General features: G+C 37.3%; 1 protein-coding gene and 1 long non-coding RNA gene across 3 annotated transcripts in view; one reads left to right on the top strand and one right to left on the bottom strand.

The window, feature by feature from the left end:
* Window positions 1-23,470, bottom strand: part of LOC135324476 (uncharacterized) — a 78,342-nt gene that overhangs the window by 6,596 nt on the left and 48,276 nt on the right. The window contains exon 2 of the long non-coding RNA XR_010385861.1: window positions 2,988-3,084. This is a non-coding gene — a long non-coding RNA (uncharacterized LOC135324476). The remainder of the gene's footprint in view (window positions 1-2,987; window positions 3,085-23,470) is intronic.
* STS (steroid sulfatase) overlaps window positions 1-23,470 on the top strand; it is a 203,542-nt gene that overhangs the window by 162,679 nt on the left and 17,393 nt on the right. Inside the window, exon 11 of one of the 2 annotated variants that reach the window (XM_026110835.2) lies at window positions 22,652-22,899. The exons of the other annotated variant lie outside the window; for it this stretch is intronic. Within the exon in view, the coding sequence (XP_025966620.1) occupies window positions 22,652-22,746 (95 nt within the window). The 3' untranslated portion in view covers window positions 22,747-22,899. Of the gene's footprint in view, window positions 1-22,651; window positions 22,900-23,470 lie in introns of those variants that run through there. 2 annotated transcript variants of the gene reach the window in all.

Here is a 23,470-nt window from a genome sequence, read left to right as displayed (position 1 = left end):
CAGACATTTCAGGCTGGTGCATTGGTCCTCTCACCTTTCGACCACCATGCGCATGGACAAAACTCTCTGTCTTTTGAGTTTCTTTTTGGAGTTCTTGTTGGGGGCAGTGGAGAGAATCTGAAATTTTTGCTTTCATATTAGGCCACAGGTACCAGGCCTATGCAATATCTTTTTTTGTTATTATTTCCCTCTAACTTTCTAGATCAGAATACAAACTTATTTTATTCATTTGCTTTTGACACAATTTGAAAACTGTAAACATTTATGATCAAAAAAGAAGAAAAAATAATATTTGAGAAGAAATAAATTTATACTGCATTATACTGCATTATACGGCATTATACTGCTTACAAATTGAGGAAATAGCAACCTATTTGCATTGCACTGTGTCTACATTACAAATGCTATCCTAAAAAAGACAAAATGTAACCTGAGCTCAAACGTGCTGGGGAAATGACCAATGTCATTGGCATCTGACATAAGTAGAGGATCAAACTGTTGCTTGATTTTCAGACCAAATTGTTTCCTACCAAAAATATATTAATGATAAAAGAGCAGATTAGCCAGAGGGAATTTTTTGCATCTTGTTTGCAAAACGTGAAATAAAGAGAAGCTATTTTAATATGAATAAGAGAATATTCAAAACTTACTGAAAATAAGATTGACAGGGAGCAAGGCATCATACAGAAGTTTAAAAAGTACTAAGTTTAATAATATTGAACTTTTCTATTGTGTAAATATACACATATGTTTATAAACAAATTCTTTGTTGCTGCCAACTTGAACAGTAACCTATAAATCTTGCTAAATGCATGAATTTTTTATCCTGAGTTTGAGAGCCAGTTCAATGGCTGCAGTAGTTTCACGTTCTATGGAAGAAAACATATTTTACATACCATGAATTAAACAAAATCTAAGATGACAGCTAAAAGAATCAGTTGAAAAAGAAATGTCAAAAAATATGTAACATATTTTATTAACATCAAGGAACACAGACCCATGTAAGTCAAAAGCTTGCTCTATTCTGCTAAAACTCCTGGAAACTGGAGTGTCTGACATGTCTACACTGTGTAAGGTGGAGATGCTCGAGCTAGGACAAACCTACTCCTGCCTGAGCTGTTATGTCTATATGGTTCAAAGAGGAAAGATGCTGCAAATTCAGAGCAGCTCCAGTCCCACTCACATGCCTGCTTCATACTCCATTGCACAGTTCAAGCATATTCAGGATTAATTTCCAAAGTTTGTTTGGGTGGCTTTGCCCAAGGAAAGAAAAATTTCATTAGACTTTACTTGTTTTGCCATTAGTAATTGAAGTTAGACAGTGAGATTGAAAGGTGTATGAGAGAGAAAATTTGGTTATAATTAACCTCTCACATATAAATTTGTCCTGTTGGAACACAGTCTTTTATTAGGACCTTGATTGAACTGTACTGAAACCAATATTTTTTTTAGAGGATGCTTCTCATTTAAAAGGTATTGTATTTTCTTTTTTCATACTCATTACATAACCCAGTCATTGAAATGCTCCAATAAACCATGATAGACTTAGGAACACATTACAGAAAGTTTCCTGAGTGAAGAATGCATTGCCTCAACTCGTCGAAGTATTATTTCACTAAATAAAACGTGACTGTCTGAGAAAATATATAGGGAAGGCAGCAAAGTTCTCGAGATTTTAACAGAGCTAGTTTGCCTAATAATATTTTATGTGATTATAAATGTCTCAGATTTATATGTCAGGTTGTTTTTTGCTGAGAGATAAGTTTTTATGGGAAAGGCTCAGTAATCAATCATGCAAATTTTCGTTTTGAACTGCAAATTTGAATTGCATTAAAGACAAGAACTAAAATAAGAACTGATGTTTAAGGCTACTAACATCTGCATCTGCCAATTACACTGTAAATTGAACCTTATTTTAACCCTAGTTTTAGGGTCAGAAGGCTACATAGCCATCTACTCATAACACTTTAAAGCATCATTTTTAAAACCTCTCTATTATATTCTTCCTCAATATTTCAAAGTCTAAATAGCTTTGTGAGTGTGCATATACATTCTGAAAGCCTTCTTCCCATCATATGAACCATATTCTTTGTATATAACTTTTATCTTCATAAGACAAAGAGCATGGTCAGTGTTTGTTAAATATATTAAAACACAATAGAATTTTGCAGTGCCAAGACTCATCATTATCTTCTCTAATATGTCAGCTAGAACTATGCTTGTTCCAAAATAAACATGAAATATAGTAAGGAGAGTCCTCCTAAGCCCTTTCCTGTTCAATTGTCATGGCTGGATATCTTACAGGAAAAATTCTCTGGGTGGAAGAATTGATCTCCTTGAAGTCAACAGCAAACATCCTATTGACATGAATAAGACCAAGATTTCATCTCCAGCAGGTACACTGTATTAAGGCAGAATGAGGTTTTTTTGAAGCAACCTTAACACCCAAACTACATGGTTTTGGCTAGGCACCACACTAAATCTGACAGCATTGAAAAATCTCATCTGTAAATCACAGCTGCTGCACAAACCCTGCAAATTCTTATGAACACATTTAAGTGAAAGTCTCCAGTGAAGTCAGATCCAACTCAAAGTGCAACAAGAATAAAAATATATTAATGCTAAGCAGCAGTGTCTAACTTCGAGGCCCACTCTTTAGCTTTGAGACCTAGGCATCCACAGTAGTTCTCACAAAAATTAACCGCTTCAGAACTAGAGCCGGTTACATTAACTAACTGAAAATACTGATGAAATCATTATGGGATAAATGTCCTTCCTTTGCATCTGGGTGCTTTACTAAGCCTGAGAAAGGATCCTTTACACCCAGGATTTATAGCCTAGAATTTCACAAAGCTTTCTTTGTAAAATGGAGACAGATAAAGCATAGGAATATCTTAACACTTCCTTATTAAACGCCTTTAAATCTGAAGCACTTGGTTTGCATATAGGAAAAACACATTCAGTTCCCTCCCTTGCCCAACTCTTACCTTTAGCTCACAGAGCACTGTAACCACAAGCTGGGGCCTGTTCTGAGTACAGGGTCATTGTCAGCTCTCTGTTCCTCCTTTGTGAAGCCACTCCACTCTGCAAAAGAGCACAAAACATTCAGGATGTCAGAGATCAAGAGAATGTACAAGACTGCCTAGACCACCAATTAGGGCATTTATCTGACAAGGGAAATTGAAAGGTTCCAGTTTATGGTCTCGTATTTTTATCGTTCATCTGTACAGTCTTTGAGGACTAAGGATAATAGGAGAGAACTTGCTTAACCCAGGACAGATTATAGCAATTTTATAGTCTGTAGCAAGTTAACATTAGCAATTTGCAAGCATAGCAAATGTTTATGAGATTAAATACATTGTTCAGTTAATGATCTTTGTTGGCAGCAGACCCAGAATGAAGACTGCTTAATGGGTATAGGTAACTCCTGCTGACCACCTCTATGGAAGATATTTGGTGATGACAGCCCTCATGTGGAAATAGACCTATGCATAATTTTTAGGACCTAAAATGCCTAATGGGAAGCCATACCAGAGAGGATAATTCTCATAATTATATACCTGTTATGTGAACTTTGCATAAGCAAACTTGAGAGATATAAAAGCACTTATTGAGAAAATTCTGTGAATAAACAGTGGCAGCTGCTGTGGTTAAACATCTCTCTCCCTTTTTTCTTTTTTCTTTTTTTTTCTTTTTCTGGCAGGAGCAATCTAATGATGTATTTTTTATATGTTCTGCTAAGACACTTCACAGTATAATTGCTAGTCTATGCTTCAGCATCACAATAATTGGCACTACTTTTAAACTCTGTCCTTTATGGTGTCCTAGATGTCCTACAATTTAAAATGTCATAATAAGTCTATTTCACAGAAAGGGTTTGAATGACTTCAGAACTTGGGTATGGAGAGAGGAAATCTAGGTCATCAAGATTAACGAACCGAATGCAGTATTGGGATGAGGAAATAAAGTCAACTGGTTAGTCCAGTTAAATGTTTTGAATGTTTTAACCACTACGAATGCAAAAGTGTGTGAAATACTTCACTAAACTTTATTCGTAGATAGCTATTTTATATATATATATATATAAATATATATATACATACACAGTGTGTGTGAGAGAGTGATAATGTATATATATAGAGAGAAACAGAGAGAGAGACAGTGAGAGAATTGCATTTAACTGCTTATTTTGTATCAACATTTCTGTCTGTGAAAGAATCAATATCAGACCTGTAAAGGGTGGAAACAGATCATTGTCTATCTCCTTGACTTGCTCTGTGCGAAGGTGAAGATGAGGAGAATTAGGCACTCTTTTACCTTATTTTGTTTGTCTAATTCATGGAAAAACGTATCACTTCTGAGGAAATAACGTAAGTATTTGAGCTCAAGACATAATTGGTGCTCAAATGTTTGCAGAAGATTATTGGAAAAATAAGATGCAAGCATAGATGAGGCATTTTGCAAGCATGTAGTTTTTATTTTGTATCATCACATATGATGGTCAAGGTCTAATACAACAGGATCTTAAAGTTAGAATGCAAAATTCACGTTCAACCTGTTAAGCATGTGTCTTCATTTTCAAGAACTTAAGCATTCCCTACGTGCAAACTAATGAGAGTTGCTGGCTTTTCAGGCCAAATATTTGGGAATTTTATGTCAGGTTACATTTGAGAATAGTGTCTCTCTTGCTTCAAAATAGGTTGTACATAGAAATCAGCCACTTGTGCTTAGAATCAACTTTTTAAAACTACTGAGTTAACAAAGTCAAAAGCTAGGTAATGTTTATATAAGGATGCTTATGCACTGTGAAAAAGTTTTAACGATATGATCATATGCTGTATTTAGAGGAGCATGGTCATGTTTTCCACCCTCTGTGGTCAACATATGTTTCTGCCCTTTCTTCTATAGTACTTTAATCAGAATTCTCTCCTGGACTTTTCTTCAGCACTCATCACTATTGTATTTGAAAATTAAAACCTTCTTTAATATATCACCATAATTTTTCTGTCACGGAAGGACCACCATTTTGTCACTGGAAGATAAGAACAGAAAAGCGTGAAAAAGTTCTGCAAGATTAGCTTCCTAATTCAAGATTTCTAGCACCTGCTATTTTCAGAATGCTTTTTATGTCCAAGACTTAGCTCCCACTCATTCTCATTTGTTACTGTGACTGAGCAGCATGTCCATCAATTAGATATCAGGTCATCAAGCTGAGCATTCAGAAAATGGGAAACACATAATAATGACTATCTGTGAAAGGTATAGATTAAATGACTTGACATAGGAATTTTCCAGAGAACCATTCATTTGCTTTGACTAATGAGACCTTTTCTCTCTTCTTGCAATCACATTAGTCACTCAGTACACTCTTTCTAAATTCAGCAACAAACAATCCTACAATCAACAGATTTCTTCACCACATAATACTGTTTTCTTAACAGAGGAGATCCACTGTGTGCATTCAATGAAGGAAAAGGAAAAAGGAAAAATAGCATGTGACCATGTATAGGGAACATAGGCAACCTCAATTCTGTCTCATTTTAACAGATATCTTGACAGATCTTAACAGGTTGCTTGGCTAAAAATCTCTACACTTCTCTGTAGTTTGCATGTGCTGACATTATTTCCTGGTCTTCTTAAAAATCAAGCTAGAAAAACAGAAATGTGATCAAATTGAAACTCATTTTAAGATACAGAGGTTAAGATCAAAGGTTTCTGTAGTCTCTCTATATGCTATTTAGGCAGCTAGGGTAAGCTGGCTTCTAACTTGAGTGCCTTGGTGAAGTCCCTAAAAAAAGGCAGAAAAAATTTTGATCCTATAATTTTGGTAGTAAGTCATTATAATGAATACTTCTTTTATTGTCCATTTATACTATGATTTCTGCTATTTATGGAGGAAAAATTACACTGCTTCACCATACTGTTTATTGATAAAAATTTGTTCAAAAGTATTATTTTTCTCAACTATACAGTACACAGTGCAAGAAAATTTGTAGGGATTTTTTGCTACCTTTCATTTTTCAAAAGCTGATACATCTGTACAGTCTTCTGTTACAGAACTGATGAGACAGGATGTATCTAAAAATGAGACTTCTAAATAATACAGCATGTTCAAGTACACACTTGTCTCCCACAGAGCCCCACTAATCTTATTTGCCAAAGGTTTCACACTCTTATCCAAACAATTAGCACAGTCTCAGAGCGTGATCTCACCAGGCAAAAATACAATGCAGAGATGGAAAAGAAAAGCAGTCTGAAACGAAATATATGGATGGTCAGGAATAAGAGGAATGTCAGATAATGAGGCCTTGGCAAACTACAGCAAATATACCATGAAGAAAAATCTTGCATTGCAAGGGGATAAATAATCCTTTCCTCTAAGCTGATATGATCCTCAGCCAATACAGAGAGAAGCAGTTGTTACTGGAGGTCGAACTTAATCTCAGCCTAGGCTGAACTAAGACAAAGGTATCTGACTCTGAAAATAGATGGAAACAGACATAAGTGTGAGATAATACAGAAGACTTAGTACCTGGTAATACACTCACCCCTTTCTTGCTTCCTTGTGAGAAGTTACAGTTCAGAGTACAGAACGTATAAACATACCCCAACACATCTTTCTTTCTCTTCTTTTGATTTCCAGTCAGGGGAAAAGTCCCCTTTCTCAGTGGTAGAAGATGGAATCTCAGAGCAAGGTTTTTATCTGATTATGCTCACGTTGCACAAGTCCTAAAGGAAGTCCGTGCTTTCAGTCCTGATGTGCAAAAAGTATTTTAGGTACAGCATAGGTGTGATGGGCACTGGGATCTGCAAAATGACTCATTAGACAATTTGCATATTGGGAAGTAAGGGCAGGAAATACGAAAGTATAAATTGCTTGTCACTGATTTGGAAGAAGTGTGTGTTGAAAACGATGAAATTCTTGTATGTAAAAAGGAAGCAGATAAATTTGCTAAGATATTTAGAGTACTAGGATATTTAGATGTTTCTTTTGTTCTTGTTTGTACTTAGGACTGTTAAGACATGTAGAAAGATGACTAGGCCCTGGCCCGGGGTTTAGCTGACTGAAAAGACCCTGAGAAGTTTCCTGGACATGACATGAATTGCTGAACATAACAAGTAACAGGGTGAGAAGCTGACACAAGTTATAAAGAGCATTGTGAGAGGGGCTGGATGTCTTAGGTGGTTAACAGGGAGTCATGTGAGAAATGGTCAGATTTAACTGGAGAGGAAGATGAAGACCTGTGGAGGATTATCTGGAGGAAAATGGACATGTGAGCAATCCAGCCCTAATGCTAATAGCAAGAGTGTGAAAGTAAGTTTTGCAGCCTACTGGTAAGGTTACTAGAGGGCATGCAATGTGGTGAGAAACTGTCCTTGGAACGAGAAAAACAACTCCCAGATGTTCAGTAAGGAACTTACGGGCTTAGGGGAGTTTCTTTGCCTCCTCGGAGACAGTACATGCTATCCAATCACATACTGTTCAGATGTGCATGCTAAATGAACATGTACCAATCACTGTATAGTTTGATTCATGTGATCATGGTTAAGGCATATAAAAGACGCTATTCGGGCTTAATAAAGTGTCAGCATTTAATCATATTGATTGGTGTGCTGTCCGTTAATCTCCCGCAAAGACCTTCTGAGGAGCAGAGCCTTGAAGGACCAGCAGGGCCCTGGTAACCCTGTCAGTAATATCACATAAGGCAGAGATGACCTAGATAAGGATATCAAAAATACTAAATTTGGATATGGACACAGTAAAACTGAGGAAAAAGTAATTAGGGGCAGGTTGTTTATTTGGGAGAAGACAAGAGTGAAGAAATGGAGGGATCAAAGTGGATGGGGAAGAACAAGCCTGGGAAAAGGGAGAGGGTGAGGGACTAAAGGGGCAGATGAGCGTAAATGGGCTCGTGGTCAGTACACTCATCTGGCTAAGCCCTGCACATAATCACCACAGTGTGTCCTATCTTCATATTAAATCCTGTTCTTTACTATTTTCTGTGGGATCTTGCTCTCCAGCATGTGTGTGTGTCTGTGTCTGTGCGTGTGTGTAGATATCTAAGTGCCAGCAAATGGAGAAGGAACTGTGGGTCACAGCAGCCCATAGGTTTGAGGGCCAGCTGGAGCGACCTAGCTCTGAGTTTTACTCCTTACTTCAGTCCCCTCTCTGTGTGTCTGTGTGTCTGTGTGTGTGTGCGCGCGCGCACGTGTGTGCGTGCATGTGCAATGTGCTAGTGAAGCTCAAGCTGGACTAACTAGTGAGTAGGAGGAGACTCACATCAGGAAGGGCTCAAGGTCAGAAACAGTAACCAGGTAAGGGGCTTGGGGTTCAGGCATGGAGGTCAGATGGACCTAGAGCCCGAGCTCATATTGGAGGGACCCATGCCTATGGGGTGTTGTAACTGCAGAGAGCAAGGATGTGTGCACACTTCCCAGGCGAACTTCAGTCCTTCTCAGATGGCAAGGAGCAGTAGCAGCAGAATGTCTGAGTCCCTGCCTAGGTGAGTGCTGTTGGTGTTTATGTAAAGGCATCTGTGCTGGTCTGTGTGGCTGACTGTGTAATGTCCTGTGTGTATGGTGTGAATTGTGTGTATCTGCCTCTTGGAGTTATGTGCTCAGCCTCACTGCTGGCTGGAGCTGCAGAGGGAAACGGCAGCTGCATCCATCCCTAATCCCACCGTGGCACAGGAGAGACCTCCTGGGTCTGACAGCGCACCAAATTTGGCTGTAGTGGGCCAGGAGGGTCCCACTGGGTCCCGAAATGTGCTAGAATCGGCTACTCCCTAGCAAAGACAACCAGTAACAGCGTCAGGGAAGGAGGTGCTAGTCTGTAGGTTAGTAATTTCCACAGTGGTGTCCATAGCATGAGAAGGGAGGTGGTTTAGGCTGTGATTTCTGGAAGAGGTTTGGTGGGCCTCAGAAAAGACACACTCTGAGCAGTGAGGGTTTTGAGGGTTGCTTGTTTCAATTCTGGTATTTATTGAGGGGTGGTGGGTTGTTTTTAGATGTAATAGGTCTGCCAAGATTTCTTTGCTTGTTGATCTTGGACAGTCTGTGAAAGAATCCTGAGGTGGAAGAACTGTGGCTGAAGCTGTATGTCTTTTTTTCTTTTCCTAAATGTTCTCTTGAAAATTTTGAAACAGAATGATAAATGAAGCAAAACAATATCACCAGGCACATGAACAAATGTGTGCAGGCAACTGATGAAATACAGAAACTCACAGTTACTGCTGGAAACAGCCATTCCATGCCTGATCTTTCAGTCCTCACCTTCAATGAACAGCATTGGGATACTTTCAAAAGGTGAGCCTGTAAACTACAATCCATAGCTCTAGTGGATACAAAAATCAGAGATTTATTAGGCACTTTTTTTACGGTGCATTACAATCTCCTGATGATACCTTCCTATAACAGAAGTCCTAATAACTTACTTTCCCTTTCAGTTCCACTGAAGCTTATGACTACAATTAGTGTATATAATCAACATAAGTGGATTTTACTGAGAGTAACATTATCTAATCCAAATTTAGCCTTCTGTTACAGCTTGCCAGACTCGATGGAAAGACACTGAGTTTAAAAGTTTGCCAAGTTTTCAAGGCAAATTAGCTGGTCTAATGAAAGATGCCACCTCACTCTCTAAAACTCACCAGTACTTTAGTACATTCATCCACTACAGTCTTGCTAGTTCTTTACATTTTTCTGTGAATTTCCTCATACTTGGGCATACTTCTTAAACCTTGACCTACAGACTTCTGAGAATCTTAACATTTATATGAAGGACAGAGTTTAGCCCTCATCTATAAAAACATTCCCCAAAGCTGGACTTCAAAGAGACACCTCATTGCCAATCTGCAAAAGATGTCTTGATTTTCAATTTGTACTTGTCAGCTGTGCTGTTATAAAACTCACTGACTGGCCCAGGTATACAACATGTTCAGGTTCAGTACTCAGGACTAAGACATCCATGTTTTAGTTCTGCCTTTTGTAGATTTCATAGTCTTCATAGTCAAGTGTTGGCATGATAGGCTTTCAGCCAACCACTTTCCCCTTGATAAATACAACAATCATTTTGTTTCTGCACTGGAGAAATAATTATCACGTTTAGACCTGGTAACCAAGTGTAACACTCAAAAGATAAAGATAAATAGTAACAAAAGCACTGACAGCAAGGAGCAGTGGCTCATTGCTTTCTTGATTGAACATTTGCCTCCAGATTGTTGGTTATTTAGTATTTTCCTTAAAATTTGATTATATTAAAAGTAAACAATATTACATTTTACATTTATTTCCTCTATTCTTTTGAACTTTTACACGTACTTCAGTCAAGGAGAAGAACATTTTGTATATTTTGATTTTCTTTTTGCAAATACAATATACGGCAAGATGTAGTAAGTCCTTTTGTAGGAGGACACAAACTCTTACTTCCTCTGTTCAGGCATGGGGAACAGCTACAATTAGAACAAGTCTTCCTATTAGTGGAAAATGAATTTTCTGAAAAAATATAATTTTGGTGAGACTGGAATTCTGCTTTTTGTGTTTTTAAAAGCAAACTCAAAGACTTTGTTCAGCTTTTTTTCAAGTGAACCTTCTGGACTTCTTTCCATTTAGATTGATGCTTCAAGGCCAAATTTACTTTTAATTGCAAAGAGGAAGGAAAGATACCCTAAGCAAAATACTGTTTTGGGTTTTGTTTTTGATTTTTAAGTTCTTGATTAGTTTTCCTTTTAAAAGTTATGTGGAACTATAAACTGTAAAATTGATGTCTTCATAGGAAAAATACTATGAAAAATAAAGCATGGACAAAGCTTGCAATGGCTTGCAACTTGTTCATTTAGCCTACAGATGAAATGTGTTCTATGGTGATGAGCGTGGAGAAAAAAAGAGTGTAGTATACACACACACTGTTTATAATACTCAGGTTTATAATTGTGAATTTTATAATAGTGACTCAGAGGTGGACCCCATTCTCATACACTGGGCAAGCAGACATATGGTCAAGACAGAATGATGTGATACAAATGTGTGATGCATCAGTCAGTGGGAAGGAGCAGGGGTATGACGGAGGGTGAAATTCCTTGACTCCTTTCACATGATACTGCATATACAAACCTTCTCTGGGGGAAAATTAGCCTGGGGCAAAATGCTGATCTAATACAACTTTACTGCTTCTTATACCAGAGCGGCTCATTTTGTATTTCATTTTGTATTATACTGGGTATCTGTAAACTGAGTTGTATTGAACACATCAATGCTTTTTTTTTTTTGCAGATGCTATTAATTCTTTTTTTTTTTCCCATACTGGATGAGTGTGTGTTGCTCTCTCTCAGCTTGAAAGCTATGCTAGTCATTTGTATTAGTTGTAAAGATATGAAAAATTCTCATGTATGGAATTTATTCCTTAAGAATATCCTCCAGAATGGTAGAATGCAAAGTCACACAACAGCTAGTTGCCGTATCTTGCTAAAGTGTATATACTTGGTGCACATCTTTTGTCTTTTTCAAGACTATCAAAAGAATTAGCGTGTGTGTGTCAGACACAATCTGTGATTCTTGAACCAGGCAACTTCTATTTCTCATTAATGGATTGTCTTCAATTGCTAATTTAAATTCCCTGATTATAGTCTTCATTATTTTTTTCTCAGTAAAACTAATGAAAAAAATCATAGCAATTTCCTAAGACAATTTTTCTCTCCTCTATTCTTTGATTTGTGGAAAATAAAGTGTTACTTTTTTTCACCTACTCCTTTGAATATTGTCCTTCTGCCCCTTCAGATGCATTCTCCCCTTTTTGTCTCTTCTCCTTACACTCTGTGTTTTGCTCTCTCTCTCTCTGTTCACTTCTGCTAAGACTCCTTCATCTTCATTACTAGGCTATCCATCACATCTGCCAGGTATCCCACTTTCTTTGGCAGCCAGCCTCCATTCTATCTTTTTATTATTAGATACTTCTGACTTCTCAAGTGCCATACAATGTTCACAGCTAATAGCTAATGTACTCAGCAGAGGAAAAAATTACTATGGCCTAGATTTTTTTCCCTGAAAATCAAAATAATCATAATAAAGAATAGAAATTTCTGCTTATTTCTGTAGTTGAATTTCTACTATAATATGTTATGGAAAACAAAAATAATAGTAACAGTTACAGTATATTTCTGAGAAGAATACAAGTATTAGGTCATGAGAACAGAGAAGACTGCACCGATAGGAATAAGTTGTTACCTAAATTCTCCCAGGTAGAATAGCTATTATTTCCTTTGTTAAATTATCCAACCAGATCTTATCATTAGATGTTGAAACCAAAATAAAACCTTTCTATAAACAGAAGTATTTTAAAACAAAAAGAACCAAAGGGACATTTTAATTTGGCACTCAAACCCTCAAACTCAAAGTTTAAAGCACTATCATCATTTGAAATGGTAAGAGCATTCACAGGTAGCTATAATTTTGGAGTCTGTCTTACTGCAAGAGGCTAGCTTGAGGTTATCATATTGCACCACAGTTTAAAACTCCACTTTTAGCAACCCTCCCTCTAACATCAGGCACATTTCCACTCACTTTGCATCTTTTTGGCTGTCTGTCCCAAGAAACTGGCATCTTTTGCAAAGATGATTCCAAAGAGCACTGTGCAAAAAACCCCTAAGAACAAGTAAATGAAATATGCATGTTATCATCTGTCAGAAGACCTCAAGGTCTTCTGCTCTTCTATATACATCAAAAAAATCTTTCAGAGAAATTCATGTTGGGTGACCATTTTGCTCTTCAAATAAGGGGAGATAAATAAAGAATGAGAGTCTCTGCTTTAAGAGAAAAGCTTTCTGAAGCTTTACTAACATATAGGCTCTTCTTTGCACTCAGGTGACCTAAGGATCAACTAATGTGAGGAAAGGAGTATCAAAGATCTTTATTGCCGTAATTTATATATTTTAAAACATTTCCCTCTAGCTCCCCATAACTTTCTATAATCACTTTTAGCTGCAATCTGGCATTATTCAAGGTGCTGTTGATTAAACTATGTTAAAACTTCCTCTCATATACTCAGATAAAAATCTGCAAGTTTTCTTTTTTTTCCCCTCTGGTGAAGGACCTGAGAAGATACTACTGCACTGCCAATATTTAATATTCTGCTTCTGATTTACAAGCTGTATAACTACCTCCATTTGTTCATTAATTTTCTAAATGCTTTTTTTAAAGCTAAGCAAACAGGGAAAGGAAAAAAAAAGACTGCAGAGACTGTTGTCAATATTGTCCCCTTTTTATCAAAATAAACATGTTTTATTGAAAACATAATTTGTCATTATTGTTTATAAAACAAACTTAGGGAGCCCCAGGAATATCTTATCTTATCAAGCTTACTTTGAGCAGCAAGCTTGTTTTGGTGTAGCATGGCTCGATATAAATGTGTTTCTTCCAAGAAATAAAAAATATTGCCTCTCCTGTCAGATACATCTGCATTTATCGTAACCACTAGGAAAGCTCAAAAAAAGAAATAAGCCTGCAAAGACAGGGTTCAGTTCCTGATGACAAAGTTCAAAAGACTATTACAAAACAAGAATCTAAGGAGACTGCAACTTATCTGAAACTAATCTCTCCCAGTCCTTAATTAGGCTTTCTCTAAGACATTTTTCTCAGCCCTAAACAGTTCAATAATAATGGATGTCTAGAGTGCTGCCTTTAGGAACAGGGCAGGTTTTGAGGCTCTTTTATCCCACTCTATCCTACTTTAGAGTTGTCGTGATGTTGCTGTGTGCAAATAAATCGTCAGAGCCATTCCTGGAGAGCTCTACACCCTCCTACCTTTTTTCTAACCTCTCAGTAATAAATGCAGACAGCTTCATCATACAGTTTTTTTGATTATCTCTGGTGTTTATGAGAATCCAAGTTAAAACACTGTTTCAAGTCTGTCTGGATCTGAATTATACAAGGATTTTTCAACACGTTAATACTGAAATATGTTCAGTATTTCTCAGTCTGGGTTTACTATGCAGTTTAAGCAATCTATTGAATTAACATATTACCTGACAACTTCTCCCTTTCCAGACTATATGATTTACATTGAGAAACGTTTTCTGGTCTCATAACTATTCACAAACTACATCTCATTCAAAATATCCATGAGAAAATATTATTATTGATAATATTAGAATCTGTAATAACTTGCTGAGATTACCTTAATGACTTCATTGTAATATAACAATAATATCACTGGTTGATTTAGGATTTGGAGTATTGCTTCTGTTCCACAACTTCTGTTTTATAGGTTCAGGCTATCAGAGAATGCTGTAAGAACAAAGAGGTGCAGTGCTTGTCAGTTGTTCCAAAGATAGATTTGGTTTGCAGCGTCTGGCTGCCTGTGCATTATGTAAAAGTTAGCCTGGTAAGAACTAAAAGATACCTTTGTATCACTCTTTACTGTTAAATTAAGCTTTTAGGTTGAAGACAGGTTGGCAATCTCTGTACAAGAAAACTGCCTGTGTACTGCAGTTATAGCTATTAGAATATATTTCACTGACCTTTTTTCAGTGTTAATCTCCAAAAGGAAAGTTGGATTTCATGAATGGTATTAGAAAATAGTTGCAAGTCACCCCAGTGGACTGGTAAAAATTAAACATGTATGAAGCATTCCTCCAGATACCATGTATTCCTTGTATAAACCAACATTATATCAAGGTTTCCTAGGTGCAATGGAAAGAAATCAATGATTCATGAAACTTGTAAGCCGGCATTCAGAACAAGAAGCAACACTTCTCTCATTTTTTCTCTGTTGAGACAAAAACCACTGATTCAGGCACCACACCATCTTTGTACTGAATGCAGTCATAGCACTAATGCATGGGCTGAAGAGGCTCTGACAAGACAGATGAAGAAGAAATTGCCTAGACAGTGAAGGGAGACCTTTATTATATTCACACCGTGCTTAAAGATGGGGCTACGTGCCTGTGCATGAATATATGAAATGTGAATGAAGGTACATTTTCTTCATTTGTGGCACCCTACTTTGGATGCAGTAACAGCAGTTTATTTAGAACGATAACACAGAAGTCAATAAATGGTTTTGGGTTTAGTTTGATGTAGTATCCATACAGACATCATCATTTAAACTCTGTCAGTTCATTAACTTTCCCTTAAGACTCATATGAAAGTATTCTGCTCCTTTCTTCTTCTCTTTTATGTTTGGCATGACAAAATAATGTATAACTTTGCTATTTAAGGCTTACTGCAACAGTGTAAATCTTGTTAACAAACGCATGAACCTGCTTGATTGTCTCATTCACGAATTCTTTAAGTAACAACTTTAAGTTAAACTAGGAGATTAAGGCCATAAATAACTGGTACAGTTTTCTGGCAATGATAAATTCATATTATCATTATTCTTGGTAATTTTCTGAGACCTGCCACCGAGCCATTTTTATGGAGATCTAAATCATTCTTTTTTTCTTCTTTTTGTTGTTTGCTTTTAAAGTAAATTTTGTTCTCTGTGACAGCTGCCACATTCGGACACGTGGGGCTTTTTTTTTTTTTTTTTTGAAGTCTAATAAGTAATAAGAGGAATTAGGATTCCCTCAGCTGACCTACTGTCATGATTTGCGCTGATGATGAGAACCTATGAAGGATGAAAGCAAATTATTCCTCAGCTCCATTCAGTCATCTTATCCTTTTGTGCTGAGAAAGCCAAACAAGTTATTAACAAATTCAAACTGTTATACCACTTTCTTTCAATTTTTATTTATTTTACGATGAGAAAAATTGGGCCAGTAGAAAACAGATTGAGTTCAATGCATTTCAACATGGAGCATGAATTAGCCTTCTGAAAGTAATAGCTCTTGGTTAATAGTTTGAGCTTAGTAGTGGGAAGCTGTTGTCTACTTTTAGAAATTTCACCACTCCACCCAAACCTGTCCTTCAATTCCTGATTTTAAATACAAAAACATTTCCAGAAACAAACCTAACGAGTGCTGTGTAGTAGTTTAACACTGCATAACACAACCTTTGAACACTGTTTTTGTGCCTCTGGAGTCTGATCACAATCTAGAGTACACTGTTGCATTGATAATGTACCACTGCTTCTTAAAAGAGGCAGCTGGTGAAAGGATTTTTTTCCGCAGCTTGTATTATCTATTCTTGTCTTTTACTGAAAAGTTAGATAAGAATTAATTAAACTTGATTAAATACTATCCTACTTCCAGATAGTTCATTGCCAGTTGCTTGGGGTTTAAGCACTCTCCAGATCTGAGGCCAAGAATGGGGCTTTCTCCCAGGCCTGATCTCCCAAGCCTGCAAGGCTTCTTTTGGAAGAGGTTTCCTTTCACAGAATCACAGAATGGTTGAGGTTGGAAGGGACCTCTGGAGGTCATCTAGTCCCAACATCGCTGCTCAAGCAGGGTCACCTATAGCAGGTCTCCCACGACTGTGTTCAGACAGCTTTTAAATATCTCTGAGGAAGGAAACTCCACCACATCTCTGGGAAACCTGTTCCAGTGCTCTGTCACCCTCACAGGAAAGTAGTTTCTCCTTATGCTCAGACAGAACTTCCTGTGTTTCAGTCTGTGCCCGTGGCCTCTCGCCTAATTGCTGAGCACCACTGAAAAGAGTCTGGCCCCATCCTCTCTACACCCTCCCTTCAGATACTTACACACATTGATAAGATCTCCCCTTGGTCTTCTCTTCTCCAGGATGAACAGTCCCAGCTCCCTCAGCCTTTCCTCATAGGACAGACGCTCCAATCCCTTAATCATCATAAGCTGTGTTGCTTTCCTTGCAGTAATACAGCTCCTAGCGTCCTCGGAGGATCTTGGTGTGAAGCTGATGGCTTGCAGTCTCTCCTAGTTTCTTTCTAGGGCACATTACAGTGTCAGCTTTTGCTTTCATGTGACAGGGCTTTTGTTTATTGCTGGAGGGTGAGAGGCTCCCTGGTCCTCCCTGGTGAGGGAGTCATCCTAGGAGCTAGTTGCCACAGGTCACAGAGGACTTCACCCTCTGACTTCGAACATCACCTTCCAGACTGTGTTCCTAGCTAAATAAATAACAAGAACCATTTTACGAAACCTCTAGAGATTTTAAATCTTTTTACAGACAGTGTCAGGTATTCAGAGAAACCACTGGGGTGGAATCACTGTTCTGGCCTTCACTGATTTCCATTCTATGGACTATTATACCACTTTTTTATAAGAAAGTGATTTCAGTGTTGCCGTTTCATATTTGCTACCCTCAGGCTGGCAAGCTGAAAAATATCTGGTTTCATCCTTTCTCTTTAATAACACAAATCAGATACTTTTGTTGATAAATGGTAAAAATCACAGTCCCTTGTTTCATTTTGCTGTGCAACAGAAGGTATATTTTGATATGTAATAGAAAGCACATCTACTTTTACTATTTTCCCTTGATGTGATAAAATATATGATTTGATTATCTTGGAGGTTTTGAACTGGTGACATCCTTAATCTAGAAGACAGTGCACCTAACCAAGATCTCTACCATTTAGAAAGATTAAAAGAAAGAAAAATATATTGAAATAGCACATGGTTGGCTGAAAAGAATTTGATATACAATTTACAGTTGTTACGATTCAGTGTTTCAGTACCAATGAGTTCTAAAGTTGTGTTCTTTTCTAATATATAAACTAGGAAATGTACCTTCCAGTGCAAAATGACTTACCAGTGTGAATTACTTTCTTGTAAGCTAAGCGGTATCAGCTCTAAGAAGACACAGAGATACCAGACACAGTTTGTGCCCAGAAGCCAACTTAACCTATAGGTAATAGGATATAGAGCAGAACAAATAAAGACTGTCATGCAATTTTATTACTCATTCATGCAATTGCTTATTACTCATCGTAAGCAAGCAGCACTTAGCAGCTAATGTGCTTCTGCAGTCCTCAAGGCTAGTCACAGGACACTTTCAACGCTGTCTCCACAGTGTCTGTTGGAAAACTTCTTAGTCATCAGTTTTGCTCTCTGAATGTACAGACCTACTAAAAGTTATGCACTGGGTCTTGCACACTTACTCACTGTTCTTCCCTCTGATTCTCTTGCCTGGCAACACCCGATTCCCTTGCCGCGGGGCCCTGGAGCGCAGCTCGAGCCTGCTCCACCATGACTCACTAAGTCAAGTCTCTTCACGCCATGTGCAAAGCAGTGGGATTAGGACAAGTAATTTCAGAGCTATGAGAAGCCATGGCTGTACAGAAAGCCTTTTAAGCAACCCAGCTCAAGCTCTTGAATCACACACCATGAATTTCTGAGTAAACTGTATGTGTCACTGTTAAGCCTATCTAAGCACCAAGTGAAAAATGTACTATTAATAACTCACTTCCCTCTTTCCCTTCAATATTCACAGTAAATTGAGTGGTTCTGTGTTTTTATGTCCATTTTTGTTTGCTTTAAAGAGGAGAAATCTAATATATATGGGGTTTTTTAAAACATCATAAGCCTTTAGAAAGCATTACAGTCTACAACAACTTTATGAAGCATACCCTCAACTGGTGTAAAATGTTGCTAGTTCCCCTTCCCACCTGAGCCCATCATCTAGAAGAGAAGTGGAGAGAAAGTGGGAGTGTTATTGGAAAACATTCATTCCTTGAACAGAGATGACATTAGTTTGCATTCAAGAGAGGACTTTGCTATTCTGCGGACACAGGCACCAAGATTTTGCAAATATTAGCAGTCTCTGTGGTGGAAAAATGTATTATTTCCCTTCTGAACACTGTGCAATGTTATATTTGTGCAGATGGGTCTTGAAGACAGCAGCATACATGAGGAATCCAGTTAAGAAAGAAAGACACAGAAATAAGACAGACTATACTAGTGATATGCTAAATAAGCATGTTTTCAGGACCTAGCTCTTGATCGGTTAAACAAAAATTAGGCCTATCTGCTCTAACACCAACAATATTGTTAGAGGATTTGTTAGTTAAATTCAAGTTATAGACCAGCTGTTCAACCCCATTATCTTTAAATTCTTCTCTCATTCTCACTTGTGCAACTACATCAAAAAAATAGAATCACGTGACCATATTTTCTATTCACAGAGTCTAAACTAATGAGTAGAAAGTAAAATACCTCAGTGCATTTGAGGACAAATCTAAGCAGTAGAACCTTTATTGTCTGCTGATTCTTAATGTAGTATTTATAGCTTGATATTGTGAGATTTCTTTTAGTTTCCCTACACGCAATCCATTTTATTTTAATTCATTTATCTACAAAATCTCTCCAAGATTACATGGTAAACTCCAAAAGACAAGATGTCTGAAGAGTAAAGCTATATTAAATCCAAGGAAGAAATAGAAAAAGGCATTATTTTTATTTTAAGGGATATATTAGAAGGTTGTACAAAATTAATATAAAGGAAGGGTAATCCATTTATACTAATATATGTTTATAGATTATAAGAATGTGTGCTAATTTTCAGACTTGCTTATAAGATATATACATTGGTTTAGGAATTTAGGAAATTATTTATAGGAAATCCTAGAAAGGAAGAATTATGACCACAGCAGGCTAAAATATGAATGTTATAATGATTCAGGCATGTTAATGCATTCAGGGGATGAAGATAAAGTTGATAGTGATCTCTCTGGTACAGAAGATCATTTTAATGGTAGATCTGTTTAAGATGTCTAAGATTCTTTACATCTGCACTAATCTTTAAACAGTTCTTTTACAAGTCAGTAAAGAAAAATTTAGCATCTACTTTACCTTTTGATCATTATGTATTGATTTCTTTTTTTTTCTAATAAAATGTTATAATCCAACCAGTGTTCCAGTGGTTGAAAGTTACTGAAATTTAAATACTTTTTACTACAATCTCAGAATTCACTAGTTTATAACATGCTGTTCATTAACACTTCACAAATGCTAAACTGCGTGAGACAGGCTTTTAATTGCTTGTTCTATTGACAAAAACGCACTTATATTTTAATGGTATTTTAATGATGGTTGTAATAGTTAGCATGCCATGAATTTATGCTCAACACAGATTGCTTCAGCAGTATACTTAATAAGCATACAAATACATTTGGTGATGAAACTTTCAAAATTGGCTATCAATGGCTACTTTCAAATTGCAACATGCTAAACCATAACTTTCTGGCTTCTGCTTATCATAAATAGAACATAATTTTCGTTATAAACCTCAGGTGAATTTCAGTTCCAGCTCCATTTCTCATGTCTCAAGAGCTGTGTGCCTTAAACTGCAGCCCAATTTCCTCTGCAGATTACTCGTGAAGAACAGCTTTGGCCCTGCTTTGAGTAAGGGCTGATCTCCAGCAGGTTTTGTGATTCTGTGAGATAGCAGAACGTTAATGTATAAGTGGCTTTGTGAGTATCAGAATGAATGATTTTTGCATTCCTACAGATTTTTGTGTTGGAATTATGAACCTTGATTAAAGCTTTTCCTATCTTTGGGGCAAAAGATCTTCTGCCTGTATGAGCTCATTGACTTATTTAACAGCATACAAGTTTCCACAGTAGTCTCTCTCTCAGATCTGGAGAGGGTCTCAGAGTAATTTCCAATGTGAAGATGCTGTCAAATTTATTTGGAAACCATTAGGTTCAATAGTTGCCCTACCCAAAGATATATCAACTTCCTCCTTTCTCCCCCAAAACACAGACCTCTCCTAATTACAGAAGTCTCATTCTCTTAGGAAGCCTGGCTAAAAATGGGAAGGGAAATAAAGGAGCCTACTCAAAAGTACCTTTAATAAATTAGTAGAGATAATGGTGCTTTGTAAATTGCTTTTATTGCCTACTTCATTCCTAGGAATGGGAACTTGAAAATTTAATATTGTTAAGGATTACCATGTTAACTAGTAAGCAGGTAGCAATGAAATAGAATGTTTTGCTATGACTCTAATCAATGATTAATTCGAATGAATTCAGGGCAGGAGGCAAGATCTATTCATTTTGTTTAGCATTTGATTGACTGTTTTTGCTTGGTTCTTGTTTTGTGTTTTAATTTTCTATAATTAGAGCACTTAGCTGTCAGGATGACAGGTGCTTGTAGAAACAAGAAAATTAACTAAATAAGTGAGTCACGGGCTTATCTATGCATACCTGGGAAGTATGCCCTCAGAAAGTACTCCCCTTCTTTCTCCAACACAAAGATCCTGCAGAGAGGGAGCAGTCCAGACTATCAGCACAGCATGTACTGTTTTTCAGATCTACTGTTTCAAACTACCGGCCAAATCTACATTACTCTTAATTCAAACTTTTCTTTTCCACAGTAATAATGGTCATGTAACTTAGAACAGAAAATGAAAGATGGGATTCTGACATAGTCCAGGGCTTTGACTTGTGGTATTTCTTCTAATTTTTTCCAAACATGGTTTTCCAACCTCATCTAGTCAGGGGCTTTTTATTATAAAGGAAGGGAGAGAAGGACTTCTGTTTCTCAGAGATTTCATTCTAGTGGAAGGGGAAAAATTACTGTCCTTTCAATACAGCTTTGAAATGGAAATGTAAACACTGGCCAGAGACTTTGAAAATCCAGAAATGTATGCCACCAAACTCCTTGGAGTTTACTGAATATGAACAGTCTTAGTGAAATATTTCCAATTTGATGAATGATAAGAATGCTTGCTCAAAATTGTTTTGGGGGGGCTAATGCTTTTCTTGTCAGATGGATGTTCTTTTATTGCAAGTTTTGGAAGCACAGGTATAAATTTTAGTATTAGGCTGTTAGTATAATTGCACACTAAGTAGATTATATTGAAGAAAAAGAATGTATTTTCTTCCACCCATATGTTCCTATAGTTCTTTGAAGACATTGTACAGAGAGTGGAACTCCATTGTGTTAAGACTTATGTAGAACTACAACCTTATAAGCCCAGAAGAAACCATTTATTAAAGTACTATTAGAGCATTACATGAAATTATCTACTTTTTTTGCTTCTGAGAAGGCTACCTCAATGAATGTGTAAGAGCAAGACTAGTTTGTGTTACCCTTCCGCTTCCAAAGCACAATACCTGCTGATGGGCTGGGCTTCCTTCTATTTCAGTTCTTTTCCATTTTGTCATCTTTGCTCAAATTTTTGTGTAAGGAGATGTACTGCATCTCACTCGTGCAATCTATGGCAGAATCATTATTTGTAAAGATACTCAGGTATGCTGTTGTGAATCAATCAACAAGGTCATCCTAGGCTATATTTTGGTTTGCTGAACTATCACCAGAAATTTTGTAAACTGTTTCCATTGTTGTTGTTGTTGTTGTTATTGTTGTTGTTGTTGTTGTTGTTTTTCTGGATATCAGGAAAGTCTCTCTAGAAAGAGATCCTGGAGGATCTTGAATGTTTCCATCACTAAAAGACAAGACATTTGTTCTGATATAATTTCATAGAAATATTCTCAGAGGAAATTTAGCATTCAGTAGAAAGCAGCTGGCCATGTCTTTGGCTCTTGTTAAGGGCCACTTTGAACATTTTGGCTTCCCAATGGATATGACTTGCATCATGAAGCACCTGTGCTACAGGATGTCTGTGTGACAGCACAGCAAAATGAAAGGATAACAGATATTCAGGTTCAACACTGTTCATATAGCTGCCTAGAGCTGTCTGTGACAGATGGCTGTTTCTGGATATCTGTGTTATAATTTTGTAATTTTTTTGTCTGAACTTCTTTGCACTAGCTGTATGAATAAATTTTATTTGTATTTCTAGGCAAACAGCTCACCAGGGGAACATGGAGAATCTGCCCAGACAACATCATCTACAGCCTGACTGTTCAGAACAAGAGCCTGTTAATACTCATCTAAAACTATGACTTGAACATTTGAAATGGAGTTGCTGCTTTCCTTAGAGGGTCAGGACCAAGGGGTGGTGTGGGCTACGTCTGTGCTTCCTCTGGCACCCATGCTCGAACTCAGGCTTGTGTGTGGAGCAACACATGGTTGGAGCAAATCCTGCCTCGGACACCGGGTACACCATCATTGGTGCACCTCCTGCCTGAGGTCCTCTCCTGAGGGCCATTTGCTTACTTCATGCTGGGTCCAGGTTGGGAGATAGATGTAGGTGGCACAAGTGGTCGGTGGGCCAGGACTCGGATGGGTCCAAGATAATGTGGCAGAACAGATGTAGCCTTGTAGCCTGTGTATGGGATACAGGGGAAATATTAAGTGTTTAACAAACTACACTGGTCAAATATTATATTCATAATGGATTTTTTTAAAAACCAGTCAGGAAGACGGAAGATTTAATAAAATCCTTGAATGCCTCTGACTGAGGAAACTCAAAGCAGTATGACAAAGCAAGCAAGAGATGAACAGAAATTTACAGCCATCCTGAAGATATTACTTCCTAATTCTGTCTTCAGGTTTCTATGTTTTCTCTATTCGTACCAGTGTTAGATGGCAGGATGTTTACATTTATCCAGTTTATATTTTTATGTTCCTTTTTTTAATTCTTTGAGAAAGGGTGAATTGAATTATACTTTTATGATTAAAATAGAAGTTAATTTCAGTTGGAAAGTGTTGAGGAAGA

The sequence above is a fragment of the Dromaius novaehollandiae genome, chromosome 1, assembly GCF_036370855.1.
Source record: "Dromaius novaehollandiae isolate bDroNov1 chromosome 1, bDroNov1.hap1, whole genome shotgun sequence".
Taxonomy (NCBI): Eukaryota; Metazoa; Chordata; class Aves; order Casuariiformes; family Dromaiidae; genus Dromaius; species Dromaius novaehollandiae.
This window is presented reverse-complemented; position numbering and strand designations above follow the sequence as displayed.